We start from the raw sequence: 15,724 nt of genomic DNA on the forward strand, positions 1-15,724 counted from the left end.
GAGAGTCTCTTTTTTCTACATCTGTAAAGTGGGAAAAGCAATAATACCTAACTCAGAAGGCTGTTGTGAGGACTAAGTTACTACCCGTGGAGTGCCTGGTACACAGTAAGTGCTTAACAAGTGTCACCGATTAATGGTGGTGATGACCATGATGTTGATGTAACTTGCTCAGGACAGCAAAGGAGGAGAAAAAGAAGATCGTGCCGTTCTTTGGTTCTGTCCATCGATCTTACACTTTCTAAATAGGGCTTTACAGTTATTCCATTTTTGTGTAGGGCTCACAAAACACTTCAGAGCAGTGTGGGGAGCTACATTCCAACAGAGGATGCAACCTTACACAGGTACAAGGTTCATCTTTCACTCGCCAATAGGAACAGAACTATTGTGCTATTACACTACCTAAGCATTTTTCTAAGTGATTTTTTTTTTCAGCCTTAACAATCAGGAGGGTGTAAAGATTTTAGCCTGTACTTCTTCAGGTGAGGGAAAAGGATAAGGAAAAGGTTGCATACCAGAAACCTGAGTCTAAACAGATATTACTAATGCCGCACAAATGCATTCCCTGAACGCAGGGATGTGCGACCCTGAACGTTGGGAGATGGCGCCCTCTCCCCTCATCCTGTCCTCCCTCCTGCATCGCTGAGCAGTCTGTGCCAGGCACCAGTGATGGAGAAAGGCCAGTAATGACTCAGAGAGGCTTTTCTTTAAAACATTAAGCAAATTTTAAAAAATGAACTGGGGGGCTTCCCAGGGGGCACAGTGATTAAGAATCCACCTACCAATGCAGGGGACATGGGTTCGAGTCCTGGTCCAGGAAGATCCCACATGCCACGGAGCAACTAAGCCCATGTGCCACAACTACTGAGCCTGCGCTCTAGAGCCTGCGAGCCACAACTACTGAAGCCTGCGTGCCACAACTACTGAAGCCTGCGCGCCTAGAGCCTGTGCTCCACAACAAGAGAAGCCACCGCAATGAGAAGCCCACGCACCGCAACGAAGAGTAGCCCCCACTCGCCACAACTAGAGAAAGCCCGTGCACAGCAACGAAGACCCAACGCAGCCAAAACTAAATAAATAAAATAGATAAATTTATAAAAAATGAACTGGAATAGCTTCATGTGGAAAAGAGCTTAAAATTAAAACAGCATCAGCAAAAATCCAGCCAATCAAAATAAATAAATAAATAAAATCTTTAAGGGGAAGGATTTCAGGTTGACAGGCAAACAATACTATCTGACACACTGAAAAACATTCTCCCAAAGAAAGATGCACTCTTTCGTGGACAGCCCTGTTCCCATCCCTATCATGGTACTCATGACACTCTGCTTCACTCCTTGAACTTTTTACTCTTGGCAAAGCCCTTCACAGCCCCAGGTGCTAGCGGTACAAGTTAGTTCTCAAACATAAATCAGGTAAAGTGTTTCGCTGTGGCTGCCCAAGTCTCTATAATGACTGTATACCAAGCATTAGTCTCCTCCCTTCCTAAAAATAACACCTCTTCACCCAGACTCAGTGCTGAAACAACGGGCCGAAAGGAAAACATTTTTTTATCAGAGAAATCCTAGTTCCTTAACATACGAGATTTCTATGTGGACAACTTTAAAAGGCAGAGGGGGAGCTTTTAAATACTTGAAATGTCATTATTTTTTGGAAGGTGCTGAAGGCCAGGAGTAAAAATCCTGGTGACGACGTAGCTTGTTTAAACACAGGAGGCTCCAACTTGTCATAGCTAATCTAAAAAACACCCTTCTGGGCTCTGCCAGAGGCTCCTTCTGACAGCTCACAGACAGGCCCAGGGTCTGCGAGGCACCCTCCCTGCCTCAGAGAGCAAACACTCAGCGTGCTGAAAGCGTCCCCGTGTGGTACTCACCATGTCAAATTCTACAGCGCCCACTATCCGAGACACCTCGTCAAACTCTTCAGGAGACATGGGAAGAAGGTTGTCTGTGGTCTGAAGTTGAGAAGGGTGACTAAAATGGGGAGAAGGAAACAGGAAATGTTAACATCTAGATTATGAAAGCAGTGGTGCAAACTTTGCCATTTCATCTTTGGCCTGTGACTGAATCATCATTTTAGATTTTTATTTCAGGGAAGTGTATACACTTGTAAAATACATTTGAAAAAGGACAGATCTCGAGAGGTTCATGTCCCCAGCCCGGCCCCTTGGGAAACACACTGTACTCTAGAGATGTGAGCCAGAAATAGCCAGTCTGGATCCTGCACCGCTTCTGCCTGGGTGAACGTGGGCGCGAGCTTGTGCAGTTGTGTCACCTACCCTGGCCCGAGAAGCGCCAGAGAAATGTCTGGGGAGTCCCTCATCCCTACCTTGAGGTCTGTATGCAGATAAAGCTGCTCCAGAGGGTTTTTACATGAAGGCTTTTTACATCCATTCACCCCAAGACAGTGCTGCAGGCCAAATAACTGACAATGACTTTTCCAAAATTTTTTCTACCTTTTACAAAATGAAACAACAAAATAAAAGCAAACGGAAAAAAATGTATCTCAGTCATTACTTTGGCCTTTTCTAGATTGAAAAGAACTGCTTTCCCACTCTGATCAATTTTTGTTCATTTTATTTACACTTTTTCAAAATATCAGTTTGGGGAGAACTTATATACCTTAAATACAACTTTGTTTTTTTTTGGATTTTTTGGGTTTGTTGTTTGTTTGTTTTTATAAAGGCAATAAAACGCTGATAGGCAGTGACACCAGGATCTCTAATTAGGATCTTTCCACAGGTCCATCTGTGATGGTGGCAGCAACAATTACAATGGAAAAAAGCAAAGAACAAGCATCTTCAACAGGCCCCAGCCAGGAGGGGGGGCTTGTTTGAGGATTTTAAACATGTCAGTCTTCTGTGTTCACTTACACTTCAGACACAGAAATCAATTCAGTCTTGATATATCCTGTTCCTTTAGGGCCATCAAGTTCCATAGGCTCTGGGGCTAGAAGCAAACACATCACGTACACTTTCCGTTAGCAGAAATTACACAAGAACAATCAACTTTTTCTTTGATCAAGACTGGACTGTTTTCCTTGGCGGTCAGGTTAGACTCCCTGCCTGGGTCACCTGAAATTGTAGTGCGAATGCAGCAACAACCGGACAAAAAGGGGAGGCACATTCAGCACAGAAGTCAAGCTAAGGCTTGAAATCCTACAGAAGTTTAATCTGGTTTATGGTCCTGGCCTGGTTGGTGTAATAAACACATCTGTCAAGGTAAGCTGGGTGCATCTTCTCCCCAAAGTAACTGTGCTAATATTGAGACTACTCATCCATTAAGTTTGTTGGTGCATTCCAAACCAGATTAGTCTAACTTCCACTTGCTCAAACGTGGTTCAATGAAGACTAAGCAGCGGGAGACCCGTGTGCTAAGCTTAGACGTGCTCTCAGTGATGTGACCTAATAACTTATCGGGTCACCATGAAGGGACCACTTCACTTCGCCCGGGCCTCCATTTCCTCAATTTCAGGAGCAGGCTGACATAAAGCAGGTGACCATCACAGGTCCTACGTTTTACCCCTCCACGTAGAAAAAGTAAAAATGTAACAAGTACACGCGACCAGAAATGGACCTTCTCCAACACCCCTAAGATCAAAAACCATTTACTCCTTTCTTACTATCTGTGTCAGGCCAAACAATGTATTATGTTTCAACTGCGCTGTTTATTAGAAAGCCTGCTTGTACCAATTCAAAAGAAGGGGTGGGCTAGTGACATGGCATGGGGGAGTCTGTGCTGGCACCCTGCACTGATAGGAAGGCAAGGGCAGTGTGTGGGGTGAAAGCCTGTCTCCCGCAAACCTCTGGACTAGATGAAGGGAGAACACGACCACAGGAACGGCCGGGCTGTGCTATGACGCATCGGGCAATGCTTGCACACTCTGCCCACTTACCTTCCTTTGGCCTGGAGTAGTACTTTCCAAAGGCATGGTCTTTATCAATATTTGGATACAGAAACTTCAAGGGATTCTCTGGAATATTCTCAGCGGCCATGACTTTGTAATTGCGAATAATGTCAGGGAAAGTAACAGCAGAAAGTTCTTTCTTTGTGTAGGGTTCAACCGCATGGAAGCAAGATTCTAAAAGGAAGAAAAAGCAAAGTGAGTCCCACAGAATATCCCGCAACAATAGAGGAGAGAAACAAACACTGCAGAGTTTATGGATTTGACAGAACCTGGTAAGAACTAAACACAATCTAGGAGTTACATCAGAGCATGTAACTGCTTTATTCCTAAACAGATTATTATCCTTTCTTTAAAATAGGAAAAATAAAGGCCAGCATTACTCTCGGGAATACTGCATTTGTCATTATTTACTTAGATTTGTACGTCTAGCCAAAAGAAATTTATTAAATACCTTTAAAACAACTAATTACTAATTGGGTCTTCTTGGCTCAAGCCATAGATTAAGTTACTAGAAGATAAACTCACTTTGCCTTTCTTTTCGTATTGAAAAATGAAAATAAACAACGACAACACATGGAAAACAACTTTTTAAACAAACCAAAAAGAGCCCCTATTTGCTATTTTTTCCTCTAATCCTTAATGTAAAAAAACACAGTTTAATTCACTCCTGGTCTTAGTCCCAGACTTCATTGGAATCCTGCTTCCTAACTGATCCAGGATTTCACTTTTGGGGCACACATTCCAGAGGCTGCTGTCAGGTGCTCTGGGGACTCTGCCCTAGAACTTCAGACCAAAGCTTTGTAGCTGGTGCTGCCCTGCTTTCAGCTTTCCGGTTGCCAACGGTTTTCATCTTTGTCTGGTTTGCTAGTTCCATCTCTCAGCAAGTTCAGGAAAAGAACTACCAGGGGAGAAGAAGAAAAGGGAAGGCTCTACCATCTCCTGTCCTCACCGGGCTCTAATCCCAGCTCTCCTGTTTTTTTACCAGAAGAAAAAAAAAATAGAACGAGAAAAGTATCCCATCTTTTTGCGTCTTCTAACTGAAAGCGTAAGTCACTGGAACAAATCAGTTTTCCCTCCAATCCTTCAAACAGAGCAAACTACAAGCAAGAGTGAAAAGTCACCAGCTTGTCTTTATCACTTTCTTGTCTCCACTGAAACCTGTTTCTCATTCCCCAGAAACCTGTTTCGTAACACGTAGGTTTTCGGAATTGTTTTTGCCATGGATGCACTTGGTCAAATAGAAACCCAAGATATAACCCAGATAAACGTGCACGAGCCTTCTCTGTCAGAAGGCAGGGTGGAGGGCTGCACCCAGCCCCAGGACCCCTCTCACAGAGCCTGCCCTCATCCGTGCACATCCACGTGGGATTCCCTTCCGTGGGTCTGGAAGCTCACGCCTGTGCACTATGGGTTTCCTCCCAATAAATGACTGCCAGTCATACTGACTCGCATCTTTCACCTACAGATGACAAACCTGACAAAGAGGAAAGAATGAGGCCTTGTCTTTTAAAAAAAACCATCATTTGCACAATATGTTCCAGGCAACGAACCCCAAATAGCCCTTGGTGATGTATTAAATCCTACTGGGGAAGCTCAGCTGGGGATAAGTGGAGGAGCTGCAATTGTATGTCAAAAGCTCATTATTTGTATGAGTTGATTTGCAGCGAAGAAGGGCTTGCACCCACATTTTGAATCGGTGTGTGTGCAAGGTGTCTTGGCTTACCACCTCCATTCTGGGGCCGCTCCACCCATGTGAACGTGATGGCCCCTTCCCGGCAGCTCTCACTGAACCGCAGCAAGAATGTCCCCGGCTGCTGGTCCTTCAGCAGAGCCCGCTCTCGCTCCTTGCTGATAAAGCCCACGATACACCTGCACATGGAAAGGGATTGACGGAGGTACTCTGAGGTTCAGTCATGACTGTAATTTTCACGTTCACTTTCAAATCAAGATGACTGCAACTTGACACAAGAACACAGGATAGAAATGTATCGACTATTTTAGATGCTTTAAAATCTATTTCATTGACACTTCAGGAAGCATTTCACTCATACATATATATGCTGAAGTCCCAACAAAGCTCATTCACATGATGCCCGTTGGATGCTACAGATGATCAATAAATACTTGCTGGATTAATGAGCCTTTCATTTTCACCTGGGGATTCTGAAGGCCATGAAAATGTCTGAATTCATGCATCCTTTCTAGTGAAGAGAAAGGCTCAGACAATCCATTTTCATATTCTAGACCTCTGACCAAGTTAAAGTCTTTGCTGAAATATCAACTGACCCCGGGAAAAAATTAGAAACAATTTACCGAGTCAAAAAAGTTTTTTCTTCCTTACTTGGAGGCAATAAAGCAGGTGCTCAAGAAATTTTTGTAGAATGAATGAAGGCATGAATGGCACTCAGGGTTTTTAAATTTAGCTTTGAAAATTCATATACATATACTATGGAAATATAATTTTAATCTTATGAGGGTCTACTATCGTGAATGCCTGAAGGGACAGCCTGCAAGCATCTGTTTCTGTGAGATGCACCCAAGTCTTGCCAAATAATGAAGTCTGTCTGGGTCAGGCCTATCTCAGCCTTGCAGTAATGGAGTGTGTGCTCAACATATGTTTCAAAAATAGACCTATCAATGGCCCTTACCCATCATTCCAGAGACAGAGCAGGTGTTTTTTAATGAGTTCAAGGATGCTTTCAATCCAAAGCCAGAAAGGAAAATTTTTATCATTTATATTTTCCTGCAAGTATACAGATGCACACATTAGAAACCAAGAAATCCAAAACAGTGACTTAGCATGTCTCCTCCCACCATCAGGTTTTAGTTTGCAAAGACTGCCCAGCTGCCAAAGCTAGCACTGCCCCCTACAGAGCCGTCCCTCCCCTCTTACCAGCTTTCAGACACCAAGCTCTCCATTTCCTGAGCCAGGCTCTGTCTGCTTCCCTCTCCAAACATTAGCGACCCAGCCAGGGAATGACCTCCAGGATGATCCCAGAATACCAGCTGCCTTCACACTACTAAACTCCAGTAGCGCGAGCTTGTCAGCACTGTCTGGTGACCCTACCGGGGTCTGATTATTCCCCCCAACTGGTCTCACTGCTTGAGCAGGCTCAAGACACCCCTCCGGCCCAGCAGGCTGTCGACGCCGGCACAGACCACACGTTACTCATGGACGGGGCTAAAACGCTGCCAGGCCAGGGGTCAGCGTGAGGAAACAGAAGACTCATGTCGGATATGAGAGAATGTTATCACCCAGGCAGGTGCTTCCTGTCAGACTCGCGCTTGGAGACTAACCTTCAGCGCTGAAGGAAAGTAAACAATTTGCCCTAGGGGTTCCGTGGGCGAGAGGAACACGCCAAAGCAAGCACGGTGCAGCCGGCACCAGGGCGAGAAATCCGAGACCCTCAACAGAGAGCGGAAAGCACTCAGAGCATAAACTCCAGACAGCACCCACCTTACAGAAGCGAGTCCATGGAATAAGACCATCAGGGCCAGCACTGGGACCTAAACAAATAAAAATAAGTTTTTTAAGGAAATGGAAATCAATTCTGAAGCTTTGGCTGGACTGATGGCTGTTGTATTTGCTCTCAAAGAGCCAACACTCAACAAAGGAAGGTTGTGTGTACACAGTGGATATTCTCAGATTCACTAATACAATCACTTGTGCTTTCTGGAGAAGCCTCGATTTGGTCCCCCTTGTGCAGTATCATTTCCCATTGCTTCCCTCTCCCTCCTTGGCAGGCTCCTCTCCCGGTGACCCTGAGAAATTTTTTCCAAGTTCAAACTAAGACCAAGATCACCCCTAGGTGATCGATTTAACTGACACTTGACTTTACAAGATTATTTTAGATATTAATTAGGCATTTCCCTCAGCCCTCCTCCAAATAGGACACAGGCTCAGGGAGGTCGATGCAAGTCAAAAGCCCAGTGAGAGAAATGAGAGGGGAAGGAAGCCTCGGGGTTATCAGCTACATAAATTGAAGAAGCCTGGCCATAAGAGGTGGTGAGCCTGACATCTCTCTTCACAGAGAACCCCAAATAAGTCACTGTAGGCAGAAAAGATATCTGTCTTAACTCTCACCAAATAAGGGAAAGGAATAGGAATGACTTCTTACTTTTTATTAAATTGCACAAGACTCTGTGACAGCTGCATGGCCAAGAGAAGGCACTGCTGAGAGCCATTTGGTTAGGAAAAGCCTACTGGTGTTTGCAGTACATGCAGTTCTGCTATACAGAAAGCAAATCTGGAAAAAAAGGTGACCGTGGATTTTTAAAGAAATAGTTCAGATAGGCCCATTCACTGAAGATCTGACCTTGAGACTAGTAGGTCTTAGATTTGCTTAGTGTGGGACACTAATAAGTCCATGATATTAGCCACTGAAAGGGAATTCTCTATCATGGGCTGCCCCCTGCCCATCAGGCAGTGCTGGTCACGGGCATCCTCCTGATGTGGACAGTGTCTCCTCACACCTGGGCCACCTGAGGTACGAGACCTGGGCGTGTGCTGTGTGGTGGGCAGCCCGAGGACCTTATTCTTACCATGTTGGGGGCTTACTGTTTTTCTCCCCAAGGTTAATAAAACTTCATATTTCTCAAAGAATTTATTTTAGCCACAAGTAATATATTTTACATAATTTAGACAGCTTTCCCCTAGGAACCCTGTTCAGAAATGTTCATATAAGATAATGGGGAAATGATTCATTTAAATCTTTTATCAGGTCTCTATCTCCTTCTAAGGTGAGGCATCATTCTCACTTAGCTATAATAAACTGCTGCTGGAAAAGCCAATAGATTTTAACACTCTCCTACCCTGAACAAAATAAAGAGCAAAGAGGAGGAAAGGAGCAAGTCAAGATATTTTATGAATATCAATTGTTAGTTACGTAAAAAGTGAATATGCTCATACCAAGAAGTTTCTCTCCCAGCATGTTCAGCTGGTCCACATTGAGACCTCTTTTGGTGACAGAAGAAAACTGCCAACTCAGCACCTCTGAAAGCTGAGACCATCGTGCACAAGGTGGGTTCAGGAAGAAGGACAGATTCTAGAGAGAAAACACCCAGAAGCTAAGGGCTACTGACGAGCCACCAGTCACAAGCTTGGCACTGAAACATGGATCTGTGCCAAAGTTCAGTTCTCGTCTATGACACACAGATGTTTCCACAGCTAAAGAAGAGAAATTCTCATTATTTGCAGATTCACATTTGTGAATTCATCAACTCACTAAAACTTAACTCCCAAATCAATATTCGTGGCACTTCTGCAGTCATTTGCAGATGTACCCAGGCACACAGCAGTGAAAAGTTTGAGTTGCCAAACATGTATGTTTCCAGGTGAGGTCAAACAAAGCTATGATCTGCCTTCCTATTTCAGCTCTCATACTATACCCGAGTGTCTTTTTTGAGGTCTGTTTAGTGCCACGGTTTTTGCATGTTCATATGCTTTTTTGTTGGTGATTTCATATTTAACATGGCCCTCAAGTGCAGGGCTGAAGTGCTGTCTAGTGTTCCAAAGTGCCTTATGGAGAAAATGCATGTGATATATAAACTTTGTTCAGATGTGAGTTATAAAGCTGCTTGCCATGAGTTCAATGTTAATGAATCAACAAGTATATTAGATAAGGGATCTTTAAACAAAACAAGGTTATGTATTGATCAGCAAATGCAAAGGTTGTGCCAGAGGCTCATGGGAACCTAACCCCATGTTTCCCCTAGACGCAGTGGTTCAGTATCTGCCAACTCAGTGTTCACAGTGACTTTAAAGGACTTTAAGTACAGTGAGTAACCAGAATCAACTGTAATTAATCAACCATATTAGAGTATCCACACCCTAAGAACGGAGCAGGTTTATTTAGTATATATACATTTTTTAAAAAGCATAAAAATAAAGGACCTCTTCCACAGTAAAAGCCATATGAAATTATCTGTTGCCTGAGCTTATTCACATGGAAGGAAAATCATAATTCTCATTTCTAATACATACACATGCTTTGCTTTTCCAGAATTACTCCAATCCTTAGCAATGCCACTTGAGTTGTGCCACTTTTCCTTCAACATCTGGCCCTTAAGGGCTCTTTCAGATATGCAGAAGCTAGAGCATGAGGTCTCTGGTTAACCCCTGGTATGAAAGTAGATGTGTTTTCCATACCCTGGGTTCTGCCACCAGCATGTTGTACCACAGGATGGAGGCCCAACCACTCGGGAGCTGGCTGACATTGGAGATCACCACGATGGGCAGAGAGGTCGTCTAGAAGATGACAAAGACCTTGAAATCATCTGAATCACAGAAACATCACCTTCAGACCACTATGCAGCCTCACAACTAAGCAAGGGATTCCTTGTACATTTGCATTATCTTTTATATTTGAAAATTAAGAATGTAAAGGTATGTTCTTTGGTTCGTAGTTGAATTTGTCTTTGATATATCTTTTAAGAAATAAGTTTCAATGCTTCATATAAAAAATTAACACAGGACATCTCAACTGGAACATTTAGCTTATAGTATCTGAAGGTTAATTCAGTTCTTTAGCTGCCTGAACGATTAAATTAACATCAAGATAGTACTGGCTGAAAACAATAATCTTTTTTAGCAATTAGGTAAGTACATCTAAAATAAAAATTGAGAAATAAAAATACACATAACAGTTTAAAGTAAAAGTAAAGTTTTCCACATCTGGAACATGTAAGTCTTACCTCAAGGTCAATGACCAAACCAGGCTGGCACAACTGGGTTTCAAAACTAAGGGAGTGAAGCTCTTCAGTAACGATGAGAGGACCCTTAAAAGAGAAAAGGGAAACAAAAGGAATAGAGCGATTCATTCACTGATCCTGCAACTTGCAAGAGCCTACTAAGCATTTTTTGCAACAGGCTGCAGAAAGCCTGAACCTAACCAGCTGCAATTCAGAAGAGCATTCCAATTTTTGACCATCTATCCCAGATTTCATTATCCCAAGTATCTCACTGTTCTCTCAAAGATCAGATTTCTGATATTATGGCAAGGGATATGGATTAAGGGGAAAAAAATGTCGATAGGGAAACAGCAACTTCTAATGGGTTTATTCATGACCTAAGGCATCCTGGCCCTCAGCCCCTTCTGAGGGTGTGTGCGGGCTGCACACCTCAGGCTGACATGGGGTGGAAAGTGTACACGTGTTCCAGGTGTGATTTTCTATCGGGAGGGCTGATTTGCATAAGCCTGGCTGGTCATAAAGTGTCTTGGTATGGGTAGAAAGGTTATATAGTGTTCAGAGCACCTTCATACATATCACCTTACACGAGCATCACAACAATTTAGAACCAGAGAGATGTGGCTGCCATCCCTGCTCACAGGAGAGGAAACTAAATCCCTGGAAGGTCACAAAGATAGTCAAGATCCAAACCAGGGCTGGTCAGGCCCGGGCCGATGCCTGTCCCACTGCCCCACACGACCTCTGCTGGCTGTCGTGGGGAAAGACAGCGTGCGTGCCATGCAGGCACAAAGGATGACAACCGGTCCAAACCAAAGCAACTCCAGGCATTCTGTCCTCTGCCCATGCTTCATATCTGAATGCCTCACAAACACAGCTCCTCAAGGACTGGCTGTGGAAATGAAACTGACAGAAGGATGACGCACTGGGTAGGGGACACGTGGCAGGAAAACCCTCTCGGCACACATCGTTTTTGGCAGGGCAGTCATGAAGCTGGCCTCTAGTTCTAGCTCTGACAGGTAACTCCCTGTGCACCCTTAGCTAAATCCTGCAAACTTCCTGTGGTCCAACTTCTCCACCTGTGAAATGTGAATAACACAGTAGCCCCCCGTACCTACTCTGCTGGGCTGTCTGTTGAGGGTCCAATAAATTCATGTGCAGAATCACTTGACAACCATAAAGCACAAGCACAGAGTGGTTTTACCGTTATGACAGACACACCAAGTCCCAAAGCTTGTCCACTGCCCTTCCCTGCTGGGTCTTCCTGCTGCTCGCCCCTCTGGGAGGGGTCCCTGGCCCCCGGGGCCAAGGAGCCAACCTCACTGGACAGACCTGCTAGTTAGAGACCAATCACAAGAGAGAAAGACTCACCTCGTTGGTTCTGGCACCGGCGTTTTTCTGTTCTTTCAGTTGCTACAAAAAAAAAAAAAAAAAAAACTTAGTAAACAGTACCATAATCATCAAAGTTGCTATTTTCATCTACAAACCAAACCAAAGTGAGGACTTAGAAAGAATGAAGGAAGTGAAATTATTTTCAGAATGCGGAACAGGAGGTGAAGCGACCCTTGCGTGGGTTCACGAGGCAGAGTGCCTTTTCCCAGCATTCCGACCCCCTGCGAACACCACAGGGCTCAGAAGCACCCCAGGGAGCAGCGTCCTGCTCCCTCCCCCAGGCTAGCTTTTCCCGAACCAGCCCCCATCACCGTCATTCGCTGTTTCATGCTCCCCAGGCTCAGGGCACAGCTTCTCTTGCCTTTCCCTCCGCAGTCTCCCAGGCCTGTGACTCAGGCCTCTAAGACTGCCCTCAGAAGGACTTCAACCACGCAGGTTGTAAGGGAGCAACTTGGAGCCCCCAGAGCAGCTCTGGACACCCTCAGACTACTGGGTTGGACCGAGGCTCTCACACAAGGTCTAGCTTCCCAACTATGAGTTTGCGGGTTCACGAAATGGTTGCCAATAAAAAAAAAAAGGATGCTTTGAACCTCCCTGCAGGCTCCAGCCCAGGAAGTGCGCAGGGCTCAGCACCAACACATCTACAGAACAACTGGCAGCCCCGATTCTCAGGGAGAGAGGAGAGAAGGCACCACCCACTTAAACCCCTCTGCTGATTTCCACTGCCCGGTGCCCGGGCCCTACTCCTCTGGAGACAAAGTGCTCGAGACAGTGGTTGTGGGCAAGACCCCAGGAGGGAGGTGGAGAGGAAGGGGCCAAAGAGAGACTCCTGGGGCCTGCCACGCTTGGAGGGGGAGAAGGAACGGTCAGGATGTGGGGCAATAATGACCTCTGGGAAAATTCCAAGAATCTAGAGTGAGTGATCACTGAGGTCCTGGAGGAACCATGTACGGATAGCTTATGTGCACACTGGTTTATGGAATATTTTACTGAGATCACTACCCCCCAAAGAAGGTATGTCTGAGAGAAAGACTGGCAGGAAACAGAGTGAACAGTCCTGGGATAAGGAGGAGAAACCAAGATTCCCCAAGTGCTGCTGAAGTCACCAGCCATGAACTCTAGGAAGTCTTCTCCTAGGGGGTGCCCTGCCCATCACACAGGGCACTAAGTGCCACTCGATCACAAATCAAGTCCTAATAAACCAGACACAACAGAAAAGGGGGAAACTGATCTCCCTACCAGGTGTCGGAATTCTGCCGCCAGACTTCCATTGGTGGACTCCTCCATGTTCATCACCTTCGTGTGAGTGCCCAAAATGTTGAACTTTCTAAACCTAGACAGTACAGGGTACAAATACTTAAAAGGCTGGGAACCGTTAAACCAACACATAAACAAACAAAGCGATAGTAAAATATAGCGCAAAGTACTTCACGTACCCTTTTACTGTATTTCTCTCATTCACATCTCTGCAAAAAAAAAAAAAAAAAATATATATATATATATATATATATGATCATATACGTGTATTTAAAATTTGAGATAAGTTTTAACAAAAATATAAAAGTACAAGATCAATAACAAATAATGGGGCTGTTCAGCCCTTTCATTCACTCACTCAGTCCCTCAATCAACCCGCACCAGCACTGCCAAGTTTTGCTGAGTAAACTGTCTGGGCCTCACCTTTCTCCACTGTACGTCATGCTAATAGCACCAACCATACAGGACACTGGGAGAAGGAAACTTGTTACCCGGTGAAGAGAGCACAGAGCACACCCTCAGCAAACGTAAGCCTGAGTTATGGCTATTTGTTGAGTAGTGACTCAGTCGGTGCCTTTCCGAGGCACCGAGCTAAGCACTGGGGACTGAGCAGAGAGCGCTGCTCTGTGGCTACACAACTCAGAGGACCTTCCAAAGTGACAGCTCGATCCTTATTTTTGTTCTCTGTTATTTTTAACGCTTTCAGAGAAGTACTTGAATAGTCAATTATTTGGGGAAACTATCAAGTTTAAGTTTTAAATCTGAGGTTAAAATCTTGAGAGACCTGTATCTTATACAAATGCAGCGATAACGTCGTCATGATCTGGACAAATAATGTATCTGTCAGGCGCAGGCGAAGGTTAAGAGATCATTAGCGCACTCATAGTTAAATGAGTTAGCTTCCTTTCCTGTCTCAACTAGAAGTTCAATGCTTTTGTGAATGAGAATCACCGTCAGTTATAACAGTGACCAATTTTCCTGTCTGGAAAAAAAAAAAAAAGAACTTACACGTCATAACCATGGAATATTTCTAATGACCAAGAAGCCAGCCTTGGCATATGACAATTAGCTAACTCGACACTTCACCTGGACTTCACCACTTCCCCCCAGCGTCCTTTTCCTGCCCCAGGACTCCAGCCAGGACCCCACGTTACATTTGTCATCATATCACCCTAGCCTCCTCTGGTCTGTAACACGTTCTAACACGTTCCTAGTCTTTGAAGTTTTTGACACTTTTGAGTATCACTGCTCAGGTGTTTTATGGAATGTCCTTCAACTTGAGTTTCTCCAGTGTGGCATCTCAGTTTTTTAAATTGTGGTAAAATATACATAACAGAAAATTTTAGGTATTTTAAGCATGCAGTTCAGTAGCATTAAATATACCCACACTGTTGTGCAAAAAAAGAAAATTCACAATAAAAGGAATAGTGTGATACAAAGCTACCTTGTCAAAGCTAAGAAGAAAACTCAGAACTGGAACAGACAGAAAAGACAAAAGAGCAAGAACAAACTGAAAGAGAGACTGAGTTAAGCAGAGTGTGGTAAACTGTAGTGGCCACAAAGCCTCTGCAGCTTTTCCTTTCAAGAGACAGAATGTATTTCCCTGTCCCTTGAATCTCAGGGGACTTTGACTTGCTTTTCCCCACACGATGGATGGGAGTGGTGCCGTACAAGTTCCAAGTCTAGCCTCACAGGCCCAGCACGCTGCTGCTCTGACCCACTTGGAACACCGCTGCTGCATGAGAAAGCCCAGGCTGGCCTCTTTGAGAGCCTGACAGAGAAGGGCCCAGTTATCCCAGCAGAGACAGACACATACAAGGCCATGCTAGACCACCCAGCAATAACCAAGCCAGCCCAGACCAGAAGGACCACACACAGCCCACAGCATAAGAGAAGTTAATAAGTTTTAGAGTTGAAGCCACTAAGTTTTGGGGTTTTTAATGCAGCAAAAGTAAACTGATACACAGAGAAACCAAAGATGATGGGAGAAAAGCAAAGGCACAGACTATGCTACAAAGAAGGCTATAGTTACAGGAATGGAAAGAGATAAAAAGCCAGAGGAAAATGACTTGGATTATCATAAATGGTTTTGAAACTTGGTAAACTAGTATGTTACACGCAACAACAAAAGCATTAAATATATCAAGGGGGGATGGCAGGGGCTAAGCCATCTTGTTCCTTAATGTAAGTGCTTAGGTCACTGATAGTTCAGGTCCAGGGACTGAGGACAAAACAGGATGGGCCTGCTCCATTTAGACCCCATGAGAGATCCTGCCCATTCCTGGGTTCTTACTGCCCAGAAGAGACAAGTGTGGAGCCCGCAGGCTCCACACAGGCCCCCCAGAATGCTGTCAGCTTCACTCCAGAAACAAGTCCACACTGGCTGCAGAATCATGGTGGCCTGGAGTTTGATCAAGGGCCCTTCCTCTAGGGCTGGCCTAGGAGGAGGGGTGGTAGCTGCTTGGAGACTTGATCATTACAAGCT

General features: G+C 44.7%; 1 protein-coding gene across 2 annotated transcripts in view; it reads right to left on the minus strand.

Moving 5' to 3' along the window:
• The window catches only part of STAT1 (signal transducer and activator of transcription 1), a 44,299-nt gene that overhangs the window by 3,374 nt on the left and 25,201 nt on the right, over positions 1–15,724 (minus strand). For both annotated transcript variants that reach the window (XM_082467074.1, XM_082467075.1), the window contains exons 13-24: positions 13,419–13,448; positions 13,222–13,315; positions 11,962–12,003; positions 10,597–10,680; positions 10,052–10,150; positions 8,813–8,948; positions 7,361–7,410; positions 6,552–6,646; positions 5,627–5,772; positions 3,892–4,077; positions 2,870–2,945; positions 1,871–1,970 (exon numbers count right to left, since the gene is read on the minus strand). In XM_082467074.1, coding sequence (XP_082323200.1) covers positions 1,871–1,970; positions 2,870–2,945; positions 3,892–4,077; positions 5,627–5,772; positions 6,552–6,646; positions 7,361–7,410; positions 8,813–8,948; positions 10,052–10,150; positions 10,597–10,680; positions 11,962–12,003; positions 13,222–13,315; positions 13,419–13,448 — 1,138 coding nt within the window. The remainder of the gene's footprint in view (positions 1–1,870; positions 1,971–2,869; positions 2,946–3,891; positions 4,078–5,626; positions 5,773–6,551; positions 6,647–7,360; positions 7,411–8,812; positions 8,949–10,051; positions 10,151–10,596; positions 10,681–11,961; positions 12,004–13,221; positions 13,316–13,418; positions 13,449–15,724) is intronic.

The sequence above is a fragment of the Balaenoptera physalus genome (genome assembly GCF_965194825.1).
Source record: "Balaenoptera physalus genome assembly, chromosome: 6".
Classification (NCBI taxonomy): Eukaryota; Metazoa; Chordata; class Mammalia; order Artiodactyla; family Balaenopteridae; genus Balaenoptera; species Balaenoptera physalus.